At 49.9% G+C, this 27,836-nt stretch overlaps 2 protein-coding genes and 1 pseudogene across 4 annotated transcripts in view; 1 reads left to right on the top strand and 2 right to left on the bottom strand.

Moving 5' to 3' along the window:
• Nucleotides 1–27,836, top strand: part of LOC307202208 (monocarboxylate transporter 13-like) — a 148,676-nt gene that overhangs the window by 29,941 nt on the left and 90,899 nt on the right. The window contains exon 1 of one of the 2 annotated variants that reach the window (XM_079952005.1): nt 20,553–20,578. The exons of the other annotated variant lie outside the window; for it this stretch is intronic. The gene's annotated coding sequence lies outside the window, so the exon portion shown is untranslated. Of the gene's footprint in view, nt 1–20,552; nt 20,579–27,836 lie in introns of those variants that run through there. 2 annotated transcript variants of the gene reach the window in all.
• Nucleotides 549–27,339, bottom strand: TRIP6 (thyroid hormone receptor interactor 6). Its single transcript, XM_079951921.1, has 10 exons — nt 27,126–27,339; nt 21,498–21,704; nt 17,571–17,683; nt 11,037–11,153; nt 6,570–7,226; nt 4,610–4,700; nt 4,133–4,302; nt 2,738–2,916; nt 2,229–2,349; nt 549–1,697 (listed from the first exon to the last, which is right to left on the bottom strand). The coding sequence occupies exons 2-10, from the start codon at nt 21,691–21,693 to the stop codon at nt 1,566–1,568; spliced, it is 1,776 nt and encodes a 591-aa protein (XP_079808047.1). The 5' UTR covers nt 21,694–21,704; nt 27,126–27,339; the 3' UTR covers nt 549–1,565.
• On the bottom strand, nt 7,383–9,163 carry LOC307200528 (protein mago nashi homolog pseudogene; annotated as a pseudogene). The gene is made up of 3 exons: nt 8,666–9,163; nt 7,777–7,956; nt 7,383–7,389 (listed from the first exon to the last, which is right to left on the bottom strand). The product of its transcript is annotated as a protein mago nashi homolog pseudogene (transcript).

Raw genomic sequence — 27,836 nt, forward strand, 5'->3', positions numbered from 1 at the left:
TCCACTGTCCAGGCCCAGCTGAATCACCACGTCTGTCCCCAACCTGATGGGAATAATTTACCTGCGAGATCACAGCGAGAGCTGCCACAGATCCGAAATTTGCAAATTTGGAACTCCCTGCTTATTGATATCAGGCAAGAAACTTTGCCGTGCTCTTTTCAGTGCTTCACAAACGATTCTCGTTTAGACAAGGCTACCCAAGGGATGCGGAACGCCAATGTGTTTTAATCCGGATTCCAGTTTGCTGCCGATTTCATCACTTGAATGTTTTAAAGAGTTGTTTCGACTGATCGTTTCATTCACTCGGTAAACCCAAAGTGGCCACCCAGTCAGATGGGCGGGGTACAAATAATAAAATTATCAAAATTATTTTTAGCTCATTGTTGTTTTCCAACACAATCAAGTGGAGTAATATATTTTATGAAATAAGTAAATAATCTGCCGGCCGATGCAATCCGAGCCCAGGTAACAGCTCTCCCGGTCCCCTGGGTTGGGTTCGGGGGGCAGTTCAGCAAAAGCCCCCCCCCCCCAAATTAACAGACACAAGGTGAAGTTTGACACATCTTTAATTAAATTCTGACACATAACGCACATGAACGCAATGCCCCACGCCCTGGGGGAAGACGCTTGTGGGGTGGGGAGTTTAATGTATTTTTAAAAAATACCCATCCTTTAAAAAAACACTCACACACAGAGAAGGAACTTGAGGAATTATTAAAAAAAAATAAAACAAATAAAACCAAGAGCTAGGGATATAGACCCAGATGTTGATATCCCATTTCCCTCAGTTAGTGGCAATGGTGGAGGAGCGAGGAAGGGTATTTTAGTAAAATTCACCCTTTTTCTAAGCTGCTGCTGCTGCCCTCCAGTGTTCTGGATTCCAATCCAACAAATCGCCAGCCAGCACAGCTGACTGGAGGCTGATGGGAGTTGTAGGCCAAAGCATTTGGATGGCACCTGCTTGGTTAAGGCTGCTGTAACTGACCAGGGGGGGAAGAGAGGGGGGATGGCACATAGCTAAGACCAGCTTATAGGTTTGGGGGAGCCCTCAAGGCAGGGAAATGGTGGGGCAGGTGGTGGAGAGAAGACAGAGGCGTGCAGAGAGAAGACAGAGATATGCAGAGCGAAGACAGTTATATACAGAGCGAAGACAGACACAATCCGCTTCCGCTTTGAGAAATGCAGGGTTGATGTTCGAAGCCGCCAACCCGCAGAGGGGAATTGGGGTGGGGGTAGGGGGGAAGGAGGGAGGGAGGCAGCCAGGGCAGGACAGGAAAGTGGGGCAGCAGGGAGAAAAAGTTAGGGAGAGTTAGGGGCTTGAGATGCACTGCTGCTGCCCCCGAGACACACAGCAGGGTTTCTATGGCCAAAGGAAAAGAGGGCTGAAATGAACGTCAAGAAATTCCTAGAACAGAAGGGTTGGAAAGGCACCAACGGGTTGTCTATCGCAATCGCCTGCAACTCCGTGATAAAGGCAGCAGGAAGTGGGGTGCAAAATGTGAGCGGTTGAGGAGGCGGAAACCCATAGAGAAAACCAACAAGGAGACGGGGGGAGGCAGAAGCCATCAGCAGTCCGTGGTGATCTTGGAGGAGAGCTCCTGGATCCGCCGAGCGCTGCAGCTCTTGCAAAGGATGTGGCCGTCCAGCGGGTAGCAGCCTCGGCCTTCGCCCTCGGAGGAGAGGAGCAGCCCACACTCCTGGCAGGGGAGAGAGAAGAGAATTGGTGGCTGGTATCCGTCCGTCTCGAGAGACAACGGAGTGCGCCTCCAGGGGGAAAGTCAAACCTCTGCATCAGCAGCACTGAAGTGACCCCCCCCCCCACGCGCAAGTGTGTCTGGGGGTCCTGGGCTGCCCAGAGGACCAGATCCCCCTCTCGGCCTCGCAGGTGTGGCCCAAAGGAAAGCATGGGTTTGAGACCCATCAGCTCCTCTCACCTGGTTTAGCCGGCCAGTCAAAGCCGTTTCCCGGCATTGTGGCCGCCGTCGCATGCTGAAGCTTCTAGAAGCCCCAGGTGAGTGCGGAGTGCAGGTGGGGACCAAAAGGGAACAAACTACCCAAGAAGGAACACAGGTGCCCCCCATCAGAGGCCCTCCCCCTCCTCCTCTCCAACAGAGCATAATGTTAACCTGCGGAAAACCCTCCCACAAGAGACAGGGATGGCCACTAACCTGGATGGCCTCAGAAGAGGACTGGCAAAGAGACCGGGAGCCCGGCCAAAGTGGTCTCACCTCGCATTTGTAGCAGCCTATGTGAAAACTGCGGTCCAGGGCGACGATTCGCACGGTCTCCTCCTTTCCAGGCTCTGGCATGATGGCATTACCACAAACTGAGCACCGGGGGGCAAACTTCCTGCCCGGGGGGGGGTTGGAGACAAGGATTAAGGCATTTAGAAGCGAATTTTCTCCCGCTTTTAGCTCAGATCTGCTAGAGGAGGGAGAATATCCGCATGTCGTCAAACCTGCGGAACTCCCTGCCACAGGAGATGCCCGCCAACGTGGATGGGGTTAAAGGAGGATGAGACAAACTCCTGGAAGATAGGGCAATTTGGAAGGTTTTAAAAGCTGTATTTCAAATGGATGTAAAACTTTGGACTTTAGGGAGAATTGTGGGCGAATCAGAGTTACCATCTGCTCCGAACCCCAATGCATGCTGGGAGGAGAGAGCCAAGGGTGATCATGAACCCCCCCATCCAAGAAAGTTCCATTTAGCAGAAACTTGGGGGGGGGGAGAGATTTACCGGTGGAAGTCTTCGATGCAGTGAATCTGGCTGGTGGCATCGACCGTGAACGGGACGCCATCAAGGCAGCGATGGCAAACCACACAGGTGAAGCACTGTGGGTGGTAGGCTTTCCCCATCGCTCGCAGGATCCGGTCCATGATGGGTTTGGAGCACATAGAACATTTTTCCAAGGTCACCTGGCGAGAGGAGGGAAAGAGGGAAAGGGGGCTTCAACCTACAGACTGTGCATAATAATAATAATAATTTATTATTTATACCCTGCCCATCTGGCTGGGTTCCCCCAGCCACTCACTCTGGGCGCCTTCCAACAAAGTATTAAAATACAGTGGTACCTCGGGTTAAGTACTTAATTTGTTCCGGAGGTCTGTTCTTAACCTGAAACCGTTCCTAACCTGAAGCACCACTTTAGCTAATGGGGCCTCCTGCTGCTGCCGTGCTGCCGGGGCACAATTTCTGTTCTCATCCTGAAGCAAAGTTCTTAACCTGAAGCACTATTTCTGGGTTAGCAGAGTCTGTGACCTGAAGCGTATGTAACCCAAGGTACCACTGTATTAAAATACAGTAGTCTGTTAAACATTAAAAGCTTCCCTAAACAGGGCTGCCTTCAGATGTCTTCTAAAAGTCTGGTAGTTGTTTTTCGCTTTGACATCTGGTGGGAGGGCGTTCCGCAGGGCGGGCGCCACCACCAAGAAGGCCCTCTGCCTGGTTCCCTGCAACCTCACTTTTTGCAGTGAGGGAGCCGCTAGAAGGCCCTCGGAACTGGACCTCAGTGTCCGGGCTGAACGATGGGGGTGGAGACGCTCCTTCAGATCTACTGGGCCATTTAGGGCTTTCAAGGTCAGCACCAACACTTTGACTTGTGCTCGGAAACGCACTGGGAGCCAATGTAGATCTTTCAAGACTGGTGTTATATGGTCTCGGCGGCCGCTCCCAGTCACCAGTCTAGCTGCCGCATTCTGGATTAGTTGTAGTTTCCGGGTCACCTTCAAAGGTAGCCCCACGTAGAGCGCATGGCAGTAGTCCAAGCGGGAGATAACCAGAGCATGCGCCACTCTGGCGAGACAGACAGTGGGCAGGGAGGGTCTCATCCTGCGTACCAGATGGAGCTGGCAGACAGCTGCCCTGGACACAGAACTGACCTGCACCTCCATGGACAGATAACTAGAGCAGTGTTTCCCAACCTTGTGCCTCCAGCTGTTTTTGGACTACAATTCCCATCATCCCTTGCCACTGGTCTTGCTAGTCAGGGATGATGGGAGTTGTAGTTCAAAAACAGCTGGAGGCACAAGGTTGGGAAACACTGAACTAGAGCATGCACCACTCTGCAGAGGCTACACCCCCCCCTGCACCCTCCCACCTGCCAGGACCCCCTAACCCTCCTGCCCCACTCACGATGTAGCAGGATTCGCAGAAGGAGCGCCGGTCGATGGCGTAGAACGGCTGCCCGCGCAGGCGGCATCGGCAGGTGGCGCAGGTGAAGCACTCCACGTGGAAGACCTGGTCCATGGCCACACAGCCCGTCCCGTCGCCAACCACATTCTCCCCGCAGCGGGCGCAGCGGCCTGTCAGGGAGGAAGGAATGCATTCGGAGGTCTTTTCCGGGGTCCCCGCTCCCCCCAAATGCCCCTGCCAGCAACTCTCTACAACGCAGCCTGACTTTGGGCAAGGGAAGCGTTCCCCAGGTCCCGTCTGCAGATAGACTGCCCCATAGCGTGGAGCCTCCACCAGCAGCCGAAACTGACACAGCTGCCGACCGGACCGCCCCCCTCCCCTCTCGGCCTCTGCGGACCCCGGTTTTGAAGCCATGCCACCAAGCGGTTGTCATCTCTCGGGGTGCCAAACTCGGCCGCAGACTTAAGAAAACCTCACCGAAATACTCGCCCGACGGAGGGTTGTTCATGTCGTACACCAGCTTCTTCGTCAGCCGGTCGAGCTCCTCTTCCGGACGGCTGGGGGGAACCTGGTGAGTCGAGATGGGGGGCAGATAGAAAGAACCGTGAGCCCCCTCCCTTCTCAAGCCACCCGTAGCCCTCTCCTCCTCCGTGAATCTGCCTAATCCTCTTTTAAAGCCAACCAGGTTGGTGCCCATTCCTGTGGCAGGGAGTTCCGCCGTCTAACTATGCCCAGCACAAAGGAGGACCGTCTTCTATCTGCCCTGAATATCCCAACATCCAGCTTCGCTGGTTCCCCACAAGTCCTAGAGCTACGAGAGAGAAGGAGGGAACTTTCTCGCTTCCTCCAGGATACAGTCACTTTTATAAACCTCTTAACGTGTCTCTCCTTACATGCCTTTGGTCCAAACTAAAAAAACTGCAAATGCTACAGCCCTTTCTCCCTAGGGGAGTCGATCCCTCTCCTTGATCCTTCCGGCTCTGCCCTTTGCGGAACCTTTCTCAGATCTACAATACTGCAGAATCGTAGAGTGAGAAGGGGTCCCCCAAAGGTCATCCAGCCCAACCCGCCGGCAACGCGGGAATCACAGCTAAAGAATTGCTAACGGGGGGCCATAAAGCCTCTGCTAAAGAACGTCCAATGAAGATAAATAGATAGATAGATAATGATTATTATTGATTAAATCTGTATACTGCCCTTCACCCAAAGAACCCCAGGGCAGTTCAGACATGGGATGATAATAATAATAGTAATAATAATATTGGGACGCAGGTGGCGCTGTGGGTTAAAGCCTCAGCGCCTAGGACTTGCCTATCGAAAGGTCGGCGGTTCGAATCCCTGCGGCGGGGTGCGCTCCCGCTGCTCGGTCCCAGCGCCTGCCAACCTAGCAGTTCGAAAGCACCTCCGGGTGCAAGTAGATAAATAGGGACCGCTTACTAGTGGGAAGGTAAACGGCGTTCCGTGTGCGGCTCTGGCTCGCCAGAGCAGCGGTGTCACGCTGGCCACGTGACCCGGAAGTGTCTCCGGACAGCGCTGGCCCCTGGCCTCTTAAGTGAGATGGGCGCACAACCCCAGAGTCTGTCAAGACTGGCCCGTATGGGCAGGGGTACCTTTACCTTTACCTAATAATAATATTAATAATAATAATAAATTTTATTTATACCCTCCCCTCCCCAGGGCGGCTAACACCCGATATAAAAACAAATTGATTGAAATGCAACTTAAAAACAAGATTAAAATACAACATTAAAACATTAAAATACAGCCTCATTTCAATGGAAACTCAAATCAAAAACTTTTCTGGGCATGAAAACGTCAAGTCTTCACCAAGGCTAACTAAATAATTAAATTAAATTAAATTAATAATAAATAATTATTAATTAAATTTGTATGCTGCCCTTCATTCAAAGAACCCCAGGGTTGTTCAAATATAGACTATTATTATTATTATTTCTTAAATTTTTGTATTGCCCTCCATCCAAAGATCCCCAAGGCAGTTCAGATATAGACAGATAATAATAATAATAATAATAATAATAGATTAAATTTGTATACTGCCCTTCACCCAAAGAACCCTAGGGCAGTTCACACTTGGACAGATTATTATTATTATTATTATTATTATTATTATTATTATTATTTATTGTCCTTCATCCAAAGACCACCAGGGCAGTTCAGATACATACAGGTAGATAATGATTGTTTATTAAATTTGCACGCCCCACCTTCCTCTGAAGTTCCCCAGGGCAGTTCAGAAACAGAAGCTTCTTGTTCCTCTAACCGTCGACCACAGAAACATTCCCGCCCTCTGCAATACCCCCCTCTCCCCACTTGACGGGAAAACAAAATAAAACTTGCCGGAATCTCTTGTGACTCGAACACAGGACCCCCCGTACAAATGCCCCTCGCCTGCCTCCCCCCAGGGCTCTCCTCTTACCTGGTGCTGAAACCTCAGTCCTCCGCCCGCCGCCGGTGGCATCTGCGAAGCCACCGCCATCTCCTCCTTGCCCGGCTTCACCAACCCAGGGTGGTACTGCCCCACTGGCGCCCCGACCTTCCCGGGTCCCGGGTAGAACTCCCCTTCGGACATCCGCCGGCCATACGACGGCGGCTCCGGGTACCAAGGCTCTGCGTCGTGGCCCCGGGGCCGGCTGCCCACCTCCGAGGCGTACTGAGGGGGCGGTTTCGCCCGGTAGCCCAGCCGGGGGGAGGGCGGTCCGTACGCCTGCTCCGCCCGGCGCTGGGGCTGGTTGTACCCGGCGACCGGCTGCGCCACCTTGACCTGGACGTTGAAGGGTGGGCCGGCGGACGAGGAAGCCGTGGCGTACGAGGCGGGCATGGGCTGAGGGTACGGTTTGGCGGCTGCACCCGGCCGGTGGTAGCTGGCGGCGTAGGGGTCCCCGGAGACGGCGGCACTGACATACGGGGCAGGGGCCGGCTGCCCGCCATAAGGGGCACTCTTGGCATAGGCGTCGAACCCCGGAGGCTTGGCGGGGGCGGAGAAGGTTCCGGAAGGGCTCGGTTTGTAGGCAGAGGCGGGCTTGGTGATGCCAGCCTGAGGGAGGCTGTGGGAGAAGGGAGCGGGCTCCAAATTCTGTGGGGGAAAGAAGGGGCAGGGATCAGGGACTGGCACAAAACTGGCGAACGATACCAGCGAAGGGTGTGCCACCACGAAATAAGTGTGGAAACCTCCATCGTATCACTGCCTCTGTTGTTTTTTTTAAAGGGAATAAAAGCATTTTAGCATTTCTTAAATTCTTAAACCAGTGAGAGATAAGGAATGGAAAGAAACACCGAAAGAAACTTTACAGTACAGTGGTGCCCCGCAAGACGAATGCCTCGCAAGACGGAAAACTCGCTAGACGAAAGAGTTTTCCGTTTTGGAGGTGCTTCGCAAAACGAATTTCCTATGGGCTTGCTTCGCAAGACGAAAATGTCTTGCGAGTTCCTGCGGGGTTTTTTCCCTCCCCCCCCCTTTTTCTAAGCCGCTAAGCCGCTAAAAGCCGCTAAACCGCTAATAGCGCTAATCCACTAAGCCGTCAATGGGCTTGCTTCGCAAGACGAAAAAACTGCTAGACGAAGAGAATTGCGGAACGGATTCTTTTCGTCTTGCGAGGCACCACTGTACAAATTTTAATCCATACAATTTAAATTGGCTTAATCTTAATCCAATGAGACTGAAGACGATTCACCTGAGGTACTGGACAAGGTAATAAAACACTCTTAGACCTTCTGGATCGTTGGACTGATTTACATCAGTAAGAGAACCAATTTTGGATGTGGGAAAAGAGATGTGTTCATCACCAATTACTGTATTTTTCGCTCTATAGGACACACCCAACCATAGGACGCACCTTGTTTTAGAGGGGGAGAACAAGGGGAAAAATTTCTCTCCCTCTCTGCTCAGTGCCCTTTCAGCGAAGCGGCAGGAGAAACGGAGCCCCCTTTTTTTCTTGTTCTCCCCCTCTAAAACAAGGTGCGTTCTGTGCGGTCAAGGTGCGTTCACCCGAAGCCTCCGGAGCGCAGCGGGAGTTCCTGCTAGGCTTCAGGCGGCTACCTTGGAAGCCTGGAGAGCAAGAGGGGTCACTGCGCACTGACCCCTGTCGCTCTCCAGGCTTCAGTGAAGGCAACCCAAAGCCTCAGGAGTGCGGCGGGAGTTCCCGCTGGGCTCCGTCGGCTTCGGGTTCCATTCAACCTGCTCTTTGGGGCTGGCCCCCCACCGCCAGCCCCAAAGACCAAGTCAGGGAGCAGCGCAGGCTTCGGGTTCCTTTGCTGAAGCCAGGAGACCTGAAGCCTATCCCTGTAGCCTGGAGAGCGAGAGGGGTCAGTGCGCACCGACCCCTCTCGCTCTCCAGGCTTCAGCAAAAGCAACGCGAAGCCTCCGGAGCGCGGAGGGAGCGCTCCCTCTGCACTTTGGAGGCTTCACGTTGCTTTCGCTGAAGCCAAGGAGCCCGCGTTTGCTCCATAGGACACACACACAGTTCCCCTTAATTTTTGGAGGGGGAAAAGTGCGTCCTATAGAGCAAAAAATACAGTACAATTTTAAGCTCCTGCCGGCCAACTCTGTCAGGAGCGGCCACGATGCAGCATCTTTTTTCGTGATTTCACTGTCATCGACTATCCTCTTTAGCTCTTCCATCACACTTTTGTGTACGTGGGCTTCTTTTCTGATCATAACATCATTTTTATAATTGCTGTTGTTTGCATATCTCAGTTTCCCGTCAGGGCGGAACTCGAACTCGAGGCCAAACTTCCCCTTGTGCCCAACGTAATAAGGCAGACAGAAGTCACTCAGCATGGCCGCATATGCCCCACTGGCCCGCCGAGACACCCGCTGCCTCTATTATATTTTTTACCCTCATGCCCCTGTATCTCGACAAAGACAGCCTTATGAGGTCCTGTCAAATTCCATGGCGGAGTCAAGATCCGAACCCGGCTCTCTAGCAAACTTGATTTCTGCTTTTTTTAAAAACGCTTTGGGCGAAATTGGCAGCGGCGGCGAGTCCTTGAACTTGTTACAAGTCTTCCTTCCTTCCATCCATCCATTCATTTATTTAATTAAAATAATTCAACATTAATACATACATATTACGACTATACAAACAAACATGCATTTCATACAGTCCTTAAAAATATTCATACATATGAATATTTGTGTTAGACTTCCAATCTACTCAATTGCAAGTTCTTTCTACTTCTATTACTTTCTTTCACACACTTTTAAACCAAATTTGTGCTTCTTTTTCTGTTACACGTTGTTATCCATCTTATTTAGTATTTCAGTATTTATAACGGAACTCGTTTATTCTAATAGGAGTTCTGATTTTTCAATATGATTTTGCAAGTATCCTTTAAACACCTTCCAGTCCCTATCTATCTTCTCTTTTGAGATGCTTCAGATTTCTCCCATTGTTTTGGATATATTGTAATACTCCAATAATTTGGCAAGCCACTCTGTTTTTGTCGGTATAATACCACTTTCCCAATTTTCTGCAATCAATAGCCTTGCGGCTACTGTTGCGTATAAATTTACTCTCTTGTCCTCTTCCTTTAGACTTCCTGGCACTATTCCCAATAGAAAACCTTTTGATGTTTTCCTAAATGAATAGCTGAACATTTTTTTCATTTCATTATATATTGTTTCCCAAAAATGTTTGATGTTTGAACGATTCCACCACATATGCATCATAGTAGCTTTTTCTGTGCTGCACAGCACCAATGCACCACAAGTCTTCTAACGCCGGTAGCCGTGCTATGGGTAAATCCACGGAGCAGGAGGCTCTGAATCTCAGGGTTGTGAGTTCGAGACTCACGCTGGGCAAAAGATTCCCACCGCTGGGAGAGATCATCAGGGGGTTTGGGCTGGGTGTTCATCAGTATGCAGATGACACCCAGCTCTACCTCTCTTTTAAATCAGAACCAGTGAAGGCAGTGAAGGCCCTGTGTGAGTGTCTGGAGGCGGTTGCAGGATGGATGGTGGCTAACAGATTGAGGTGGAATCCTGACAAGACCGAAGTACTGTTTCTGGGGGACAGGAGGCGGACAGGTGTGGAGGACTCCCTGGTCCTGAATGGGGCAACTGTGCCCCTGAAGGACCGGGTGTGCAGCCTGGGAGTCATTTTGGACTCACCGCTGTCCATGGAGGCGCAGGTCAATTCTGTGTCCAGGCAGTTGTCTACCAGCACCATCTGGTACACAGGATGAGACCCTACCTGCCCACGGACTGTCTTGCCAGAGTGGTGTATGCTCTGGTTATCTCTCGGACTACTGCCATGCGCTCTACGTGGGGCTACCTTTGAATGTGACCCGGAAACTACAACTAATCTAGAATGCGGCAGCTAGGCTGGTGACTGGGAGTGGCTGCTCAGACCATATAACACCGGTCCTGAGAGATCTGCATTGGCTCCCAGGACATTTCCGAGCACAATTCAAAGTGTTGGTGCTGACCTTGAAAGCCCTAAACGGCCTCAAAGGCCCAGGATACCTGAAGGAGCATCTCCACCCCCATCGTTCTGCCCGGACACTGAGGTCCAGCTCCGAGGGCCTTCTGGCGGTTCCCTCCCTGCGAGAAGCCGTTACAGGGAACCAGGCAGAGGGCCTTCTCGGTGGTGGCGCCCTCCCTGTGGAACGCCCTCCCAGCAGTTGTCAAAGAGAAGAACAACTACCAGACTTTTAGCAGACATCTGAAGGCAGCCCTGTTCAGGGAAGCTTTTCATGTTTAAGTATTTTAATACTTTGTTGGATGCCGCCCAGAGTGGCTGGGGAAACTCAGCCAGATGGGCGGGGTATAAATAATAAATTATTATTATTATTATTACTATTATTCTGCGAGGGTGGGTAGGCACAGGGGGTAGGTATCGCCTCTGACCGCCCCCACCCCAAATTCGTGGACGGTGTCTCTCACCTGCCTCTCGCCACGGCGCTGCCGGGCGCTCTCCAAATCGGCCAGCATGCTGGTGAGGGAGTCTATCTGGACGTCGATGCTGGAGGGGCGAGGAGGACCTTGCTCAAGAGGCGCCCCCTGTGGGCAGAAAGAAAAAGGTGAGCGAGGGCAGGTGGGCCGCCCCCTTCCGGAAAAATCCAGGGCTTCAGAGGTGGGGTGGTCTCTCAGCGCCCATCAGCCGATGGGCGGTGAGAGATACCACTCTGAAGCCTGGGAGACCCCCCTAACCCCCCCCCACAAATCCCATCTTCTGCTGGGTTAATAATAATAATAATAATAATAATAATAATAATTTATTTATATCCCGCCCTCCCTGGCGGAATCCAGGCTCAGAGCGGCTAATAACAGTAAAAGTAACACAGTTTACATAAAATCACAATCAATTAATTAAAATACATTCTAAAATACATTCATTCTAGAATCAAATTCATGGCAACCATTGGGTTAGAGCTCTATGAGGATTACAGAAGGAGAGAGGGGGTCAGACCGTGCCTTGGCCAAAGGCCAGGTGGAACAGCTCTGTCTTGCAGGCCCTGCGGAAAGATGTCAACTCCCGCAGGGCCCTAGTCTCTTGGGACAGAGCGTTCCACCAAGTCGGGGCCAGTACTGAAAAGGCCCTGGCCCGAGTTGAGACCAATCTAACCACTTTGCGACCTGCGACCTCCAAAATGTTGTCAATTGTGGACCTCTCCGCGGGGCATACCAGGAGAGGCAGTCCTATAGGTACGTGGGTCCTAGGCCGCATGGGGCTTTAAAGGTTAAAACCAGCACCTTAAACCTGACCCTGTACTCCACCGGGAGCCAGTGCAACTGGTAAAGCACAGGGTGAATGTGATCTCGCAGCGAGGACCCCGTAAGGAGTCTCGCCGCGGCATTCTGCACCCGCTGGAGTTTCTGGGTCAGTCTCAAGGGCAGCCCCACGTAGAGCGAGTTACAATAATCAAGCCTGGAGGTGACCGTCGCGTGGATCACAGTGGCTAGGTCAGGGTGAGAGAGATAAGGGGCCAACTGCTTAGCTTGGCGGAGATGAAAAAATGCTGCCTTTGTTATAGCTGTAATCTGCGCCTCCATAGAGAGGGAGGTATCGAAGATGACACCCAAACTCTTAACGGACGGCGTTGGCACTAATTGCACAAGAGATGGGAGCATAGCTGTCAACTTACAGATTTGAAAATAAGGGACCAGCAGCCTTGACTGAAAACAATTGATTGAAATACAACTTAAAAAACAAGATTAAAATGCAACATTGAAACATTAAAATGCAGCCTCATTTCAGTGGAAACTCAATCAAAAACTTTTTGGGGGATAAAAATGTCAAGTCTTCACCAAGGCTAACAATCCAGACTGGTCCTAGCACCTTCTCAGAGCTTATTTCCTTAGGCAAGAGTACCAGATATGTTTTAAGAACGGTGGAGTGCTTATATTTTGATGAATTTCACACCCACGTTTGATTTCACTGGCCCCTCTCTGGTCTGGCAGCGTCTTGCTCTCACAGCGGCCAACCAGATTCCCACGATGAGCAACCGCCAGGGAGGATTCGAACACAAGACCCTGCTCCCTTTCTGCGTTTTCCATCAACTGGGACTCAGAAGCACTTGCTGCCTCTGATTATGGAGGCAGAGAATAGCCGTTCTGCCTAATATCCCACCCCCCATAGCCTTTTCGAATTAGTCCAGTCCTCTTTCAAAGCCATCCAAGTTGGCTGCGGTCGCTGCCTCATGTGGCAGGGAGTTCCGCAGTTCCTCTGCCTGAAAAAGTGCTTCGTTGGGCCTGCCTCGAATCTTCCAGCCCATTTCTCTGTGGTTTGTTCTCTGGCATAGCTGTCAGATTTGAAAATAAGGGACCAGCAGCCTCAAAAATAAGGGATCAGCAGCCAAAATAAGGGATTTTCAGAGCACAGGTATGAGCCAAAGGCAGAAATCTCAGCCAGCAGCCAAACGAAGCCTCAAGTGGTGGTTCCCACAGCGCAGCAACCTGGCAAAGGGGATGCAGCAAGGAAAACGACTGTCGCCTCTCCGCTGGGAAGCGCTGAGCAAAGGCGAGTCCCCAGGCAAAGTGGCCGATTTGATTGGCACAAGGCATGCAAGCTCCACCCCCCAGTTGTTCTCAGACTCCTTATTGGGTGAGCAACGCAGCCAAGCAACACAGTTGGAACCTCCCTCCTCCCTGGCCGGCAGGGAGGGAGGGAGAGGAGCTGCTTCCTTTGAAACCCGGGAAATTTAAGGGACATCATCAATAAGGGACAGCAGCGGGACACAGCGCTAGGATAAGGGACCGTCCCGCCAACTAAGGGACGCTTGACAGCTATGGATGAGAGTTGTGTCCCCCCCCCCCAATCCCATATCATCCCAACCCACCCAAGGATCTTTTACATCAAAGATGGGGAACCTATGCTGGACTCTCACCTGAGCCTAGCCAGGGGTCAAACACCTTTCTCCCTTTTTATGAGGCAGAAACGGCAGCCAAGTAAAAAAATAATACTATTTTCCCGTTTATAAGACTATATTTTCCCGCAATTTTTTAAAGTTTAAAATTGCGGGGTCGTCTTGTACACGGAACGCTGCAATTCTTTTATTTCTTAATTTTGGGCTCAAAAAATAGGGGCCGTCTTATACGTGGGGGTGGAAAAATATGGTAATTTTATAAGTCGTGTGTCCTTGTTTCTCAATTTGATCCTTTACCCGGTCTTGTATGTTTTGTGGTATTTTATGCACCGTGACTTATTTTTACTGATTGTAGCTTAGTAATTTTTATTGTAACGGATGAGTGTAAACTGTTTAACTATTATTTGCTGATATTTCACTTTAAGGTTTACTGTTATATTCTAGTGGATTGTTGAATATTTGATATCTGTTGTTTATTTTAAAAAAGTATCCGACTTTTAGATGACTTCTGAAGGCAGCCCTGTTTAGGGAAGTTTTTAATGTTTTATCGTGTTTTTAATATTCTGTTGGGAGCCACCCAGAGTGGCTGGGGAGGCCCGGCCAGATGGGCAGGGTATAAATAATAAATTATTATTAATAATAATATTATTAACGTTATTGTGACTTTTTTGTATGGGGTGTGTGATCTTTATCACACATTATGTGTGTGATCTTTGCTGTCTATTTTGCTGTTTCTACAGCTTGCAAACCACCTTGCAGAGAGTAATATAGAAAGGCAGTATTCAAATTAAAATGAAATTAAAACTCATCTGTTTAAAAGCAGGCCTTGCCAGACTTGTAAGATTTGATCACACTGCTCTATTTTGCTATTTATTGCTATTTAACTGAATGTTTCATTAGTAGTTTCTCTAGTTTCTCGCCAACGTGTTCCTTCGTCGTTTTGGGTTCCTTTTCCCCCAATTATCTTATTTGTGTTTTACATAAACCGCTTGGGGTTTTTTTGTATTTGAAGTGATAGATATACAGCTATTATTCCTGCACAGTTTCTGTGCACGCCGCAAGCAGATTCCACAGCGATGGCTGACACACCTCTACCTGCTGCTCACCTGACGGCAGGGCTGGGGTTATATGGGTTAAACAGACTCCGCTGTCGTGGGGCATTTATTTATCTATAAAACTGTTTATGTACTGCCACATCCTAAAGATATATACTACAAAGTGGTTTGTGGCAATAAAAGAATAAAGCCATGCAATAAAAACCAAAAAATAAAAACCCCAGCCGCCCAGAGTGGCTGGGGAAACTCAGCCAGATGGGCGGGGTATAAATAAATTATTATTATTATTATTATTATTATTATTATTATTATTAAGATGGGTTTAAAACACACATCAGTTAAGCCTTGTGGGAGGACATGTTCCTAAACGCCTGCACAGGCCTAGAGGAATAGAAGCGTTTTCGGCCGGCGTTTAAAAGAAGGTGCCCACTGAATCTCCAGTGGCAGAGAGTCCCACAGGACACAAAGGGCTTGGGTTATTGTTGTTGTCAAACGAGCCTTGCCAACTCTGAGAATGACCGACGATATCCCTGCAGATGATGGCAGGGACTGAGCTGGAATGTAAGGGAGCAGGCAAAATACAGTGGTACCTCAGGTTAAGTACTTAATTCGTTCCGGAGGTCTGTTCTTAACCTGAAACTGTTCTTAACCTGAAGCACCACTTTAGCTAATGGGGCCTCCTGCTGCTGCCGTGCTGCCGGAGCACAATTTCTGTTCTCATCCTGAAGCAAAGTTCTTAACCCAAGGTACTATTTCTGGGTTAGCGGAGTCTGTAACCTGAAGCGTATGTAACATGAAGCGTCTGTAACCTGAGGTACCACTGTATGGGCTTTAACAGAGTGGGTCGGGGCTTTCCACAACACTGCCCTCTGTGCCAGAGCTGCACCGTGTGGATTTCTGCCTGGCGCACAAAAATCAGTCAAGGGACTCAGGGGTGATGGCCCCTGTGCAGTACAGTGGTACCTTGGTTCTCAAACGCCTTCGTTCTCAAACGCCTTGGTTCCCAAACACTGAAAACCAAGATGTAAGGGTTCCAGTTTTTGAACATTTTTCGGAAGCCAAACGTCCGATGATTATGTGACTGTGAAAATCGATAAAAGTCCCCCACCATCCAAACAATGACTATCGTCAGTGCAGGTAAGAAAAAAATTTAATTTTAATCATCTACAATACAATTTTATAGTACAGTACATTGATTACCGCTTTCATTTTATGGATCAGTGGTCTGTCTGTTTTTGCTATTTATTATGCATTTTTGTTTTTGCGGCCATTTTTGTTTTGTTTTTGTGCGGAACCAAGTTCAGCTACTGATGGATTGATTGTGTGACTGTAGCACATTGTTTATTGCTTTCATTTTCTGGATCAGTGGTCTCGTTAGAGAGTAAAATTCATGTTAAACTGCTGAGTTAGGGGTTGTTTTCCAAAGTCTGAAACGGATTGATCCGTTTGGTATGACTTTCTATGGGAAAGCACGCCTTGGTTTTGGAACGCGCTTTGGTTTTGGAACGGACCTCCGGAACGGATCAAGTTTGAGAACTAGGGTAGCAAAATAATAATAATAATAATAATAATAATAATAATAATAATAATATGATGATGATGATAATGATGATGATGTTTGGGCACTTGTCCTGCTCAAACCACACTGGATGAAGTTTGAGAACCAAGGTACTGCTGTAGTCAGATTTGGACAAGACCCCTCCCTTCCTTGTGGTTCAACAGGATCAGTACCCACCCCCCCACCATCACAGATCTCGAGGGCCACTGGCACCCTTCTCCCAACCCCCAACCCTGGACCCATAGCTACAGCAAGGATCCAGAGCAGGGGTCAGCAAACTTACCGTGCCTCGGGCCAGTGTCTCAAGCGCATAGCTGTCAACTTTTCCCTTTTATTGCGAGGAATCCTATTCGGAATAAGGGAATTTCCCCTTACAAAAGGGAAACGTTGACAGCTATGCTCCAGCGCCAATCGCACGGTGGGCAGGAGGGTGGGGGAGCACATGCCCATACGCGTGCGCACACGCTATTTCCGGCGCACTTCCAGGTCGGAGGAGCAAAGGAAATAGCTTGTGCGCATCTGCACGGGCCTCCTCCGACCCAGATGTGCACCGGAAATAACGCTTGCGCAGGCAGAAGTAACGCTTGTGCATGGACAAATAACACTTTTGCATGCACAAATAACACTTGTGTGTGTGCAAATAACGCTTGCGCATGCACAAATAACACTTGTGTGTGTGTGCAAATAATGCTTGCACATGCACAAATAACACTTGTGTGCAAATAATGCTTGTGCATGCACAAATAACACGTTTGTGTGTGCAAATAACGCTTGCGCATGCACAAATAACACTTGTGTGTGTGTGCAAATAACGCTTGCACATGCACAAATAACACTTGTGTGTGTGCAAATAATGCTTGCGCATGCACAAATAACGCTTGCACATGCACAAATAACACTTGTGTGTGTGCAAATAACGCTTGCGCATGCACAAATAACACTTGTGTGTGTGTGTGCAAATAATGCTTGCACATGCACAAATAACACTTGTGTGTGTGCAAATAATGCTTGCACATGCACAAATAACACTTGTGTGCAAATAATGCTTGTGCATGCACAAATAACACGTGTGTGCAAATAACGCTTGCGCATGCACAAATAACACTTGTGTGTGTGTGCAAATAACGCTTGCACATGCACAAATAACGCTTGCGCATGCACAAATAACACTTGTGTGTGTGTGCAAATAATGCTTGCGCATGCACAAATAACACTTGCGCATGCACAAATAACGCTTGTGCGTGGGCACAAGCTCTTTCCGGTGCTCCTCCGACCCAGAAGTGGGCAGCCACACAGTGCAGCGCCGGTAAGAGCGAGCTTCGGCCTTAGTTTGGGGACCCCTGATCTAGAGCCAAGCACTAAAGAAATCATAACAGTGACTGTCAGGCTGGTCCTCAGATCTCACGAGAAATCTGATCCTAGTGCAATGGGGTTTCATGCATTCGCGAATCCCAAAACCTGGTGTCACTGCGCAAACCCACCTGCAAGCCCAGCTTACCTGCAAGGGGTACCCAGGAGGAGAAGCGCTGCCCCAGGAACCCCCAGGTCCTCTCTCGCCTGCGGAAGAGTAATGATGGTCACCGGTGGGGTCGTGAACATGGGGTAGAGGGCCTGGAGAAAAAGATTTTGGGAGCAGGGGGTGGGAGCAGAGTGGAACCAAGAGGGAGGTTTATTATTTTCCATCTATTAAATAAAACTTACACACTCCTTAACTGCATAAGAGAAGCAAGGCCTCAAAGAGGTTTGGGGAAAGATTTGCAGTTTGCAACGACGCTTTAAAAACATGCAAAAAAAGGCCCAGAAAGGTTAAGATTCACAAGTGTTTGGGTCGGCTTGCCCGAACGTGTTTTTTTAGCAGGTGCCAGAAGGAAGACAGCGGAGGCAACTGCTTGTTATCAAGAGGCAGGGAGTTCCGAAGGTTCAGTAGGAATAAGAATTTTTCCAGCCTCCAGCCAGCTAGGATCTGCTCGAAGCTGACGGGACCTGGGTAAGCCCAGGTAGGTAGGTAGGCAGGAAGCAGCTGCCTCATGAGTAACCCCACCTAGTTAAGTGGGAATCCAACTGGCGTGGGTCCAATTGCGAGATCGCCGGATGAATTAAGAATTAATTGTAGAGTTAGTTAATTTGGAAAGCCATGAGGCGGGAAGTTGATAGGCTCTAAAGAGCCAGGGCTGTAAAGTAGATAATGATGATGTGAATGTATACTATCAAATGGAAAATACACACACACATACACACTTCACCCAAAAGCTAACAAAGAAAGGAAGAATGGACAAAATTTAATGATTATTTAATTAAATTTGTTAAGTTAAACTAATTGGAAATAGCTTGCAGGTAGCAGATTGGCTTAGGAATTTATATAAGTTAAGTGATGTTTACTATGTTTAATTTTGATTTGAAAAGACATAAGGATGTTAAATGATTAAGTTAAGTTTATAAGAACTCTGATCTGGAAAACCATTAAAAGGATATGCATTGAAACCCAACCAAGGGGAAGTCACTTAGCAATGTTAATAAGTGTAATTTTAATAAGGTTATGATTTATGTCTGTCTATTTGTTTGTTTGTTTATAATTTTGTGAAAATCAATAAGAAAAATTGGGGAAAAAACATAACAAAGAAGGAGGTGTGCATCGATTCATTCAACCGTTTTATTAAAATAAAATAAAAAAAGAATTAATTGTAGCATTGGAAGGGACCCGACGGTCATCTAGTCCAACTCCCTGGAAAGGCAGGAATCTTTGGCCCGACGTGGGGTTCGAACCCACGGCCCTGCAACGAAAACTTTGAGGCTATAGCCATGTTAGTTTTAACGGGGTTTTCAAACAGGTGCACCATTCACTGTGAATGCTTTGAATTTCGCCATGCTGTTATTTTCTTCCTTTGTGGGTCCTGCAAAACCGCTATTCGGAATCTCGCTTTTAGGAAGCACTAGGGGTGAATTTATGGCACCCCATTCGAAATCCCCCAGGCACCAGGTGCGGGTCCAGCTGCGGCCCTGTGGAGATCTCTGGGCACTGCGTTGGCGACGGACATCTCCGTCTGGCTGGCCCCTCCAGCTTTCTTAAGCCGGTGAGCAGAAGAGCTTATTTCTTGCATTTTCTGTGTTTTTCGCTCCATTTTGTTGTTGTTTAGTCGTTTAGTCGTGTCCGACTCTTCGTGACCCCATGGACCAGAGAACGCCAGGCACTCCTGTCCTCCACTGCCCCCCGCAGCTTGGTCAGACTCATGCTGGTAACCTCGAAAACACTATCCAACCATCTCGTCCTCTGTCGCCCCCTTCTCCTTGTGCCCTCCATCTTTCCCAACATCAGGGTCTTCTCCAGGGAGTCTTCTCTTCTCATGAGGTGGCCAAAGTACTGGAGCCTCAGCTTCAGGATCTGTCCTTCCAGTGAGCACTCAGGGCTGATTTCCTTCAGAATGGAGAGGTTTGATCTTCTTGCAGTCCATGGGACTCTCAAGAGTCTCCTCCAGCACCAGAATTCAAAAGCATCAATTCTTAGGCGATCAGCCTTCTTTATGGTCCAGCTCTCACTTCCATACATCACTACTGGGAAAACCATAGCTTTAACTATACGGACCTTTGTTGGCAAGGTGATGTCTCTACTTCTCAAGATGCTGTCTAGGCCTGTCATTGCCCTTCTCCCAAGAAGCAGGCGTCTTTTAATTTCGTGGCTGCTGTCACCATCTGCAGTAGGGGAAAAGTCTGTGCGTCTTCTGGAGCGAATGCAGGGGGGAGGCAGGCAGGAAAAGCCCCCATCCTCCACCCCCATCGTTCAGCCCGGACACTGAGATCCAGCGCCGAGGGCCTTCTGGCGGTTCCCTCATTGCGAGAAGTGAGGCTACAGGGAACCAGGCAGAGGGCCTTCTCGGTAGTGGCGCCCGACCTGTGGAACGCCCTCCCATCAGATGTCAAAGAGATAAAGAATTACCTGACATTCAGAAGACATCTTAAGGCAGCCCTGTTCAGGGAAGTTTTTAATATGTAATGCTGTATTGTTTTTAACACTGATTGGGAGCCGCCCAGAGTGGCTGGGGAAACTCAGCCAGATGGGCGGGGTATAAATAATAAATTATTATTATTATTATTATTATTATTATTATAGAAAAGCCCACAGGAGCCGCACGCTCCTTAAAGGGTGCGCGGCTCCTGTGGGCTTTTGTGGGAGGTGAGGGAATTGCCATAACCGCGCACAGCCTCTCCAGCCGGGAGAGGCTGGGCAAGGCTAAAGAGGAAGCCAAGGCAGCGAGCAGGATGGATCGCGCTCACTGCCTTGGCTTCTTTAGCTGCGCTGGAGAGGTTTAGCTCCTGGCTAGAGAGGTTGCGCGGCTATGGATCCCGCTGGCTGTCTTGGCTTTTTTGCTCTTTGGGGCTAGGGGGGGAGGAAACCCGGGCTTCCCCCGCAGCCCTGAGAAGCTCTGGGAGAAGCAGACAGGCTGCTGGGGGGGGGATAATATTTTTTTTCTTGATTTCCCCCTCTAAAAACTAGGTGCGTCTTGTGGTCCGGTGCGTCCTATAGAGCGAAAAATACGGTATATCCCAACTTTTTCTCCCAGGAGTACGGAGTTCACTCCCCTCCTCACAATGACCCAGCGAGGTGGGTTAGGAGGATTTTCTTGGAAGATTAGCAATTTCACATCCAAGTCCTTTAAGACGCCACCCAGACCTGGAGATTTGTTGGCTAATAACACCTTAAAATGGTGGATCCCAAACTTTTCCGGGTCCCAAACTTTTTGTGTGTCCTCGGTCCCATAAACTCAGGCCAAACGTCCCCTACCTCCCCCCTACAAGGAGCGTAATTCAGAATAGCAGCCCCCCTCAGAAAAAAATAATAATGGCATAAAATTCGAAACAGTCACGACAAACTGCATATTCACTCAAAATCCAGTGAAATCTATTTCATGCAACAAAATTGATGAACTTGACCCACTGCTGCCCCCTGGCTTCTTAACACTGCCCCCCCAGGTAATCCTGGAATTGTGTTTTTTCCCCAAAGAATTTTTTTATTCATTTTAGAACACAAATAAACAACACAATCAGAAAAACAAACAATACAATCAAATTCTTATCTTGTGCTTATTTTTTCTAAACATTGCTAGGTGGGCTTCCCCAAGTCCCCCTACCTGATTTTCATTTTACCTCATCTTTAGCAGTTTACATATATCATAATTTCTAACCATTTTTTTAAAAATCACGCTTACTTCAACCATAAAAATCTTCGCATTTTATCTCTTACAAATAATACTATTTTAAAATGCACTATCTTCTACTTCTAAGCCTACAGCCTATACCCACTTCCAAAGCTATTCTAAGATTTAAATATGTTAATCCTGGAATTGGAGAGTTGTTAGGGACACCCAAAGGTCATCCATTCCAACCCGCTGCCATGCAAAGAATCCATTGGCGTTCTGCGCCGCCACCTTACCTGGCACGGGGGGCAGGTACTGCGTTGGCACGCTCATCGTCCCGTTGGCCTCCTGAGACCCATAAGTGGGTTGGGGGGCACCAGGAGAAGAAGCAAAACTCTTCTGGGGCTTGAAGGCGGCCGGAGCAGAAACTGTGACCCCAGCTTGCCCTGGGACCCCCACCTGTTTCGGGGGAAGCCAGGTGGGGCCAGACATCACGTGGGGGGCTAGGAAAAACGCAAAGAGAGAATTTTATATTTTATTTTAAGAAATCTGGGCCTCAGAAGCTGCCACAGAGAGCTTTTTCTTTTCTCATTTTTTAAATTTTAGTTTTAAATACAGTGGTACCTCGGGTTACGTACTTTATTCATTCCGGAGGTCTGTTCTTAACCTGAAACTGTTCTTCACCTGAGGTACCACTTTAGCTAATACAGCCTGCTACTACCGTGCAGCAATTTCTGTTCCCATCCTGAAGCAAAGTTCTTAACCTGAGGTACTATTTCTGGGTTAGCGGAGTCTGTAACCTGAAGCATATGTAACCTGAAGCGTATGCAACCTGAGGTACCACTGTATCTGACTTTTAGAAGACATCTGAAGGCAGCCCTGTTCAGGGAAGCTTTTAATGTTTGATGTAACCTGAAGAGGATGTAACCCGAGGTACCACTGTAATAATAATAATAATAATAATATAATACCCCAGCCACTCTGGGCGGCTTCCAACAAAGTATTAAAATACAGTGGTTTGTTAAACATTGATAGCTTCCCTAAAGAGGGCTGCCTTCAGATGTCTTCTAAAAGTCTGGTAGTTGTTGTTCTCTTTTGACATCTGGTGGGAAGGCGTTCCCAGGGCCGGCGCCACTACCGAGAAGGCCCTCTGCCTGGTTCCCTGTAACTTGGCTTCTCACAATGAGGGAACCACCAGAAGGCCCTCGGAGCTGGACCTCAGTGTCCGGGCAGAACGATGGGGGTGGAGATGCTCCTTCAGGTCTCCTGGGCCTTTGAGGCCGTTTAGGGCGTTCAAGGTCAGCACCAACACTTTGAATTGTGCCTGGAAACGTCCTGGGAGCCAATGTAGGTTTTTCGAGACCGGTGTTATATGGTCTCGGCGGCTGCTCCCAGTCCCCAGTCTAGCTGCTGCATTCTGGATTAGTTGCAGTTTCCGAGTCACCTTCAAAGGTAGCCCCACATAGAGCGCATGGCAGTAGTCCAAGCGGGAGATAACCAGAGCATGCGCCACTCTGGCGAGACAGACAGGGGGCAGAGAGGGTCTCATCTTGCGTGGAGCTGGTAAACAGCTGCCCATATTTTAATTTACAATCATACCACAGCTCATCCGAAGTTACAAGATCCCCACAGATCTCTGGACTTGCCCCTCTATGGGTTCAATGATTAAACCTTTTCTACTGCATCTTTTTTAAAAAAAAATCCAGATTTTTTATAACTCCATTGCATCCGTTGTTCTCGTTACATTAAAAGTGTTGTTACAGCTCTGCTAACGTCAGCAGAGAGCGTTCACGGGACCCAGGACTCCTGGGTCCCTTCCGCAGCATCTAAACTCTTTGCGAGACAGCCTTGGACAATACAAGGAAGAAATATTTTATTTTATTGCATTTCTATCCCATCTTTGAGGGACACAGGTGGCACTGTGGGTTAAACCACAGAGCCTAGGACTCGCCAATCAGAAGGTCAGCGGTTCAAATCCCCGCGACAGGGTGAGCTCCCGTTGCTCGCTCCCTGCTCCTGCCAACCTAGCAGTTCGAAAGCACGTCAAAGTGCAAGTAGATAAATAGGTACCGCTCCGGAGGGAAGGTAAACGGCGTTTCCGTGCGCTGCTCTGGTTCGCCAAAAGCAACTTAGTCATGCCGGCCACATGACCCAGAAGCTGTACGCCGGCTCCCTCGGCCAGTAAAACGAGATGAGCGCCACAACCCCAGAGTTGGCCATCACTGGACCTAATGGTCAGGGGTCCGTTTACCTTTTACCTATCCCACCTTTTTCTCCAAGGTGGGGCCAGTGCTTTTTCTTTCTTTCTAAAAAAAGATATTTAGGGGTACTCTCATTTTGACTCAAGAACACCACCATTTTATGGTTCAAACCGGGGGAAATAAAGTAAATGGACAAAAGTACAAAGATTCACAACATGTTTAGGGGTGTGCGTATCACCCAGGAAAAAAATCACTGGTCCTCCTCCCTAATTCTCTACAACAACCCTGCGAGGTGGAATTTCAACACTCATTTCATAGTAGTGAGTGGGTCATATATGCACCCCTCATCAGCATCATTCGCCAGTTTTGGGGATTTTAGTTTAGTCACAACAGAGATGCACCTTGAAGCTAGGAAACCAACTACCGTATTTTTCGCTCTATAGGACGCACCCGACCATAGGATGCACCTTGTTTTAGAGGGGGAGAACAAGAAAAAAAAATTCTCCCCCTCTCTATCCAGCACCCCTTCAGCAAAGCGGCAGGAGGCATTGCGCAGAGAGGGGGAGAATTATTTTTTTCTTGTTCTCCCCCTCTAAAACAAGGTGCCATTCAAGGTGTGTTCAGTCCATAGCTGTCAACCGTCCCTTATTTGGCGGGAAAGTCCCTTATCCCAGCGCCGTATCCCGCTGCTGTCCCTTATTGATGATGTCCCTTAAATTTCCCGGGTTTCCAACGGAGCAGCTCCTCTCCCTCCCTCCCTGCCGGCCAGGGAGGAGGGAGGCTCCAACTGTGTTGCTTGGCTGCGTTGCTCACCCAATAAGGAGTCTGAGAACGACCGGGGGGTGGAGCTTGCATGCCTTGTGCCAATCAAATCGGCCGCCTTGCCTGGGGACTCGCCTTTGCTCAGCGTTTCACAGCAGAGAGGGGACGGCGGTTTTCCTTGCTGCATCCCCTTTGCTGGGTTGCTGCGCTGTGGGAACCACCGCTTGAGGCTTCGTTTGGCTGCTGGTTGACTAAAATCCCTTATTTTGGCTGCTGATCCCTTATTTTTGAGGCTGCTGGTCCCTTATTTTCAAATCTGTAAGTTGACAGCTATGGTTCAGTCGCCTTCAGGCAGCTACCTTGGAAGCCTGGAGAGCGAGAGGGGTCGGTGCGCACAGACCCCTCTCGCTCTCCAGGCTTCAGTGAAGGCAACCCGAAGCCTCCGGAGCGTGGAGGGAGTTCCTGCTGTGCTCCAGAGGCTTTTGACCTGCTCTTTGGGGCTGGCAGGGGGAAGCCCACCGCCAGCCCCAAAGAGCAGAGGTTGGAGACCAGCAGAAAGGCGCGCAGCCTTCCCGCTGCTCCGCAAGCTTCTCGGGGCTGCCGGGGAAGCCCAGGTTCCCCCCCCCCAGCCCCGAAGAGCAAAGAAGCCTTCTGCCATAAGGTAAAAGGTAAAGGGACCCCTGACCATTAGGTCCAGTCGTGACCGACTCTGGGGTTGCAGCACTCATCTCGCTTTACTGGCCGAGGGAGCTGGCGTTTGTCTGCAGACAGCTTCTGGGTCATGTGGCCAGCAGGACTATTATGGCGAACCAGAGCAGCGCACGGAAACGCCGTTTACCTTCCCGCTGGAGTGGTACCTATTTATCTACTTGCACTTTGACCTGCTTTCAAACTGCTAGGCTGGCAGGAGCAGGGACCGAGCAACGGGAGTTCACCCCGTCGCAGGGATTCGAACCGCCGACCTTCTGATCGGCAAGTCCTAGGTTTAACCCACAGCGCCACCCGCATCCCTTGGCTTCTGCCATAGCTGTGCGCAACCTCTCCAGCCGGGAGAGGCTGCGTGCGGCTATGGCAATACCCCCACATCCAGCAAAAGCCCACAGGAGCCGCGCACCGTTTAAGGAGCGCACGGCTCCTGCGGGCTTTTCTACGAGGAGCGAGAAGGGACTGACTGGCCGCATCAGTCCCTTCTCCCTCCTGGGGAAAAGCCCGCAAGAGCCGCGCGGAGCTTGTGTGCGGCTCTTGGGGGCTTTTCCCGCCTGCCTCCCCCCTGCATTCGCTCCATAAGACGCACATACACTTCCCCTTACTTTTTAGGAGGGGAAAGGTGCGTCTTATGGAGCGGAAAATACGGTAACCTTCCCCAAAATGGTGCCCTCCAGGTGGTTCGGACCCATCCAAGGCTGCCTGGAGGGCACCCGGTTGGGGAATGGTGGCTTCAACCTCCGATGTTCAGAAAATCCACACCTTCTTAAGAACACACACAAAAAAACCGAGGCCAACTGCGAAAAGCTGATGGTGCCGTAGCTGGTGTGCGAGACCAATGAATCTCGCTCCCCCTCTTTTTTTTTTCCTTTCTCCTCCTGTGACGAGGCTGCATTTTAATGTTTTCAAGTTGTATTTTAATCTTGTATTTTAAGTTGTATTTGTTCAACTTGTTTTTACTATTGGTTGTTGGCCGCCCTGAGCCTGGCCTTGACTGGGGAGGGCGGGGTATAAATAAAATTTATTATTATTATTGTGTGTGTGGCCTCGGGGGCCGGTCCCTGCCTCTCAGCCTGGCCCCCGCCTCCCTCGCAGGGATGTTGTGAGGATGGAAGGAGAAGAAGGGGAAAAACTCCCTCAATTTCTCCGAAGAAAAAAGATGGCCTGTGGATGCAATAAGGAAAATCATGGAAGGAGGTCCAGACCGGGAGGATGACCTCAAGGTTTCAGTAAAAAAATAAAATAAAATCCTATTTCGCTGGGGAAGTTTAGATGAGGAGCTTCTGGAGCAACCAAGGTGGGATAGAAATAATAAAATTGTGATTATTCCTTCTGCAAATGCCATCCAAAAATGACTTCAGCAAGGAGATTTGGGGTGTGGAAGGAAGGGAAGCACTTGCTATAATTGCACAAATGTGGGGTATAGAAGCACCCTTAAGCCATGCCACAGTGGCTTAAAGTTTGTAAGCCGCTCTGAGCCCGGCCTTGGCTGGGGAGGGCGGGGTATAAATAAAAAATATTATTATTATTATTATTATTAGAGTGGGCTAGCAGATTTTTAAGGGGGTCATAGCAATGAACCCCCTTTTTTTGGTCAAAGCCAAATCTGGCTTCCCCCCAGCCCTCCTCCAAATCGCCCAGCTTCTCAGTCCCCCCCCCCCTTTAAAATCATGTCAGGATCTGCTCCGAAGCCACACCCAGACCCCTCTGGAAGCCAGTTATGGGTCGGGCCCCATAGGCCAGATTTTTAAGGCACTTTGCACATGCTCAAGGGGTTGTTCCGAGCCGGGCCCCCCAGCTCAGGACGAGGCCTACGGCTGCACCCCCCTCCTTGGAAGAACCCAGGCGTCCGGGCCCCCAAACCCTCCGACCCACCCAAGACCCCCAAGGCTGCTGCTGCCGCCCCACAAGTCTGGGCAAGCATGGAGGAACCCAGGCGTCCGAGCTCTCCCCCTCCATCTCCAAAGGGGCTCTCTGTCGCCCCCAAAGTGGGAGCGGAGAGCCCCCTATTAGCCCCCCATGCATAGGGCGGTGGGGTGGGGGGAGAGGGGGTCCCGGGGGGCCAGCCGACTTTCACCCTAGAGAAATATATGGGGAGGAAAAAGGAGGAAAGTGGAAGAGGGCAGGGGACGCGCCCAGCTCGGAAATAGGGGGCCGATTTCCCCACCCCCAAAATTGCATCAGGCTTGAATGCAATGGGTGGGGTGGCGGGGGGGGGGTTTCCTGCAACCTCTCCCCCCTCCCCAGGGGTCTCACCTGATCCCAGGATCTGGCAGCTTGTGGGGTCGATCTTCCTTGCGCCCCAGCTCGATCCCCTCCCGGGCCGCGCGCAACTTTCTTGCAAACTTTCTTCCGTCCCGCAGAAAACTTTCCTTCCCTTTCTCTGCCCCCCCTCCGCCTCCCACGCAACACTTTTTTTTTTTCTTAATGGACCCCCCCGGGGGTGACGTCACCGCATTCCAGAGCGTCACGTGGAGCCTGGGAATTCCTGCCACTTCCGGTGGGAGGAGGGCGAGGGGTGGGGTGGGGGTCTGGGAGGGGGCGGGGCGGAGGGTCCCCTCCCCTCCCCCCAATTGCCTCTCTCGGACTCCTGGGTTCCTCTTGGAAGAGAAGGTCTTCCTCTGAAGTGTTTTTTTAGAGTAAAGGGCTGGGGGGGGGGGGTCTCCCCTGGGGGGCAAGGGTGGGGGTGGGGAAGGGGCAGGACGCCTGGGTCCTCCCAGGGAAGGATTGCGCCTCTAGGTGGGTCCTCTGGGAGGAAGTGTGTCAGGAAATTATTTTGGGGGGCGGGGGAGAAGGACTCCTGAGCCCTCTAAAAAAGGGGTCTGCCTCTAGTGGGGCGCCAGCTCAAGGGGCGGAGCAGGACTCCTGGGTCCTCTTTGTTTCATATGGTCAGTGTGGTTTGAATTTTGCCTTTAGTTTAAAAGTTAAAAGTTTCTTAAAATCATAATAAAAGTGTTTTTCCCTGGG

The sequence above is a fragment of the Podarcis cretensis genome (assembly GCF_951804945.1).
Source record: "Podarcis cretensis genome assembly, chromosome: 13".
NCBI lineage: Eukaryota > Metazoa > Chordata > Lepidosauria > Squamata > Lacertidae > Podarcis > Podarcis cretensis.

Excerpts from the sequence above, each read along its gene's own strand:
- TRIP6 (XM_079951921.1), bottom strand. The coding sequence starts at position 21,693 with ATGTCTGGCCCCACCTGGCTTCCCCCGAAACAGGTGGGGGTCCCAGGG. Across the intron at positions 2,917-4,132 it reads TCTGCGAATCCTGCTACATC|GTGACCTTGGAAAAATGTTC; the intron begins GTGAGTGGGGCA and ends TCCTCTCGCCAG. Across the intron at positions 2,350-2,737 it reads TGCATCGAAGACTTCCACCG|GAAGTTTGCCCCCCGGTGCT; the intron begins GTAAATCTCTCC and ends CCCCCCGGGCAG.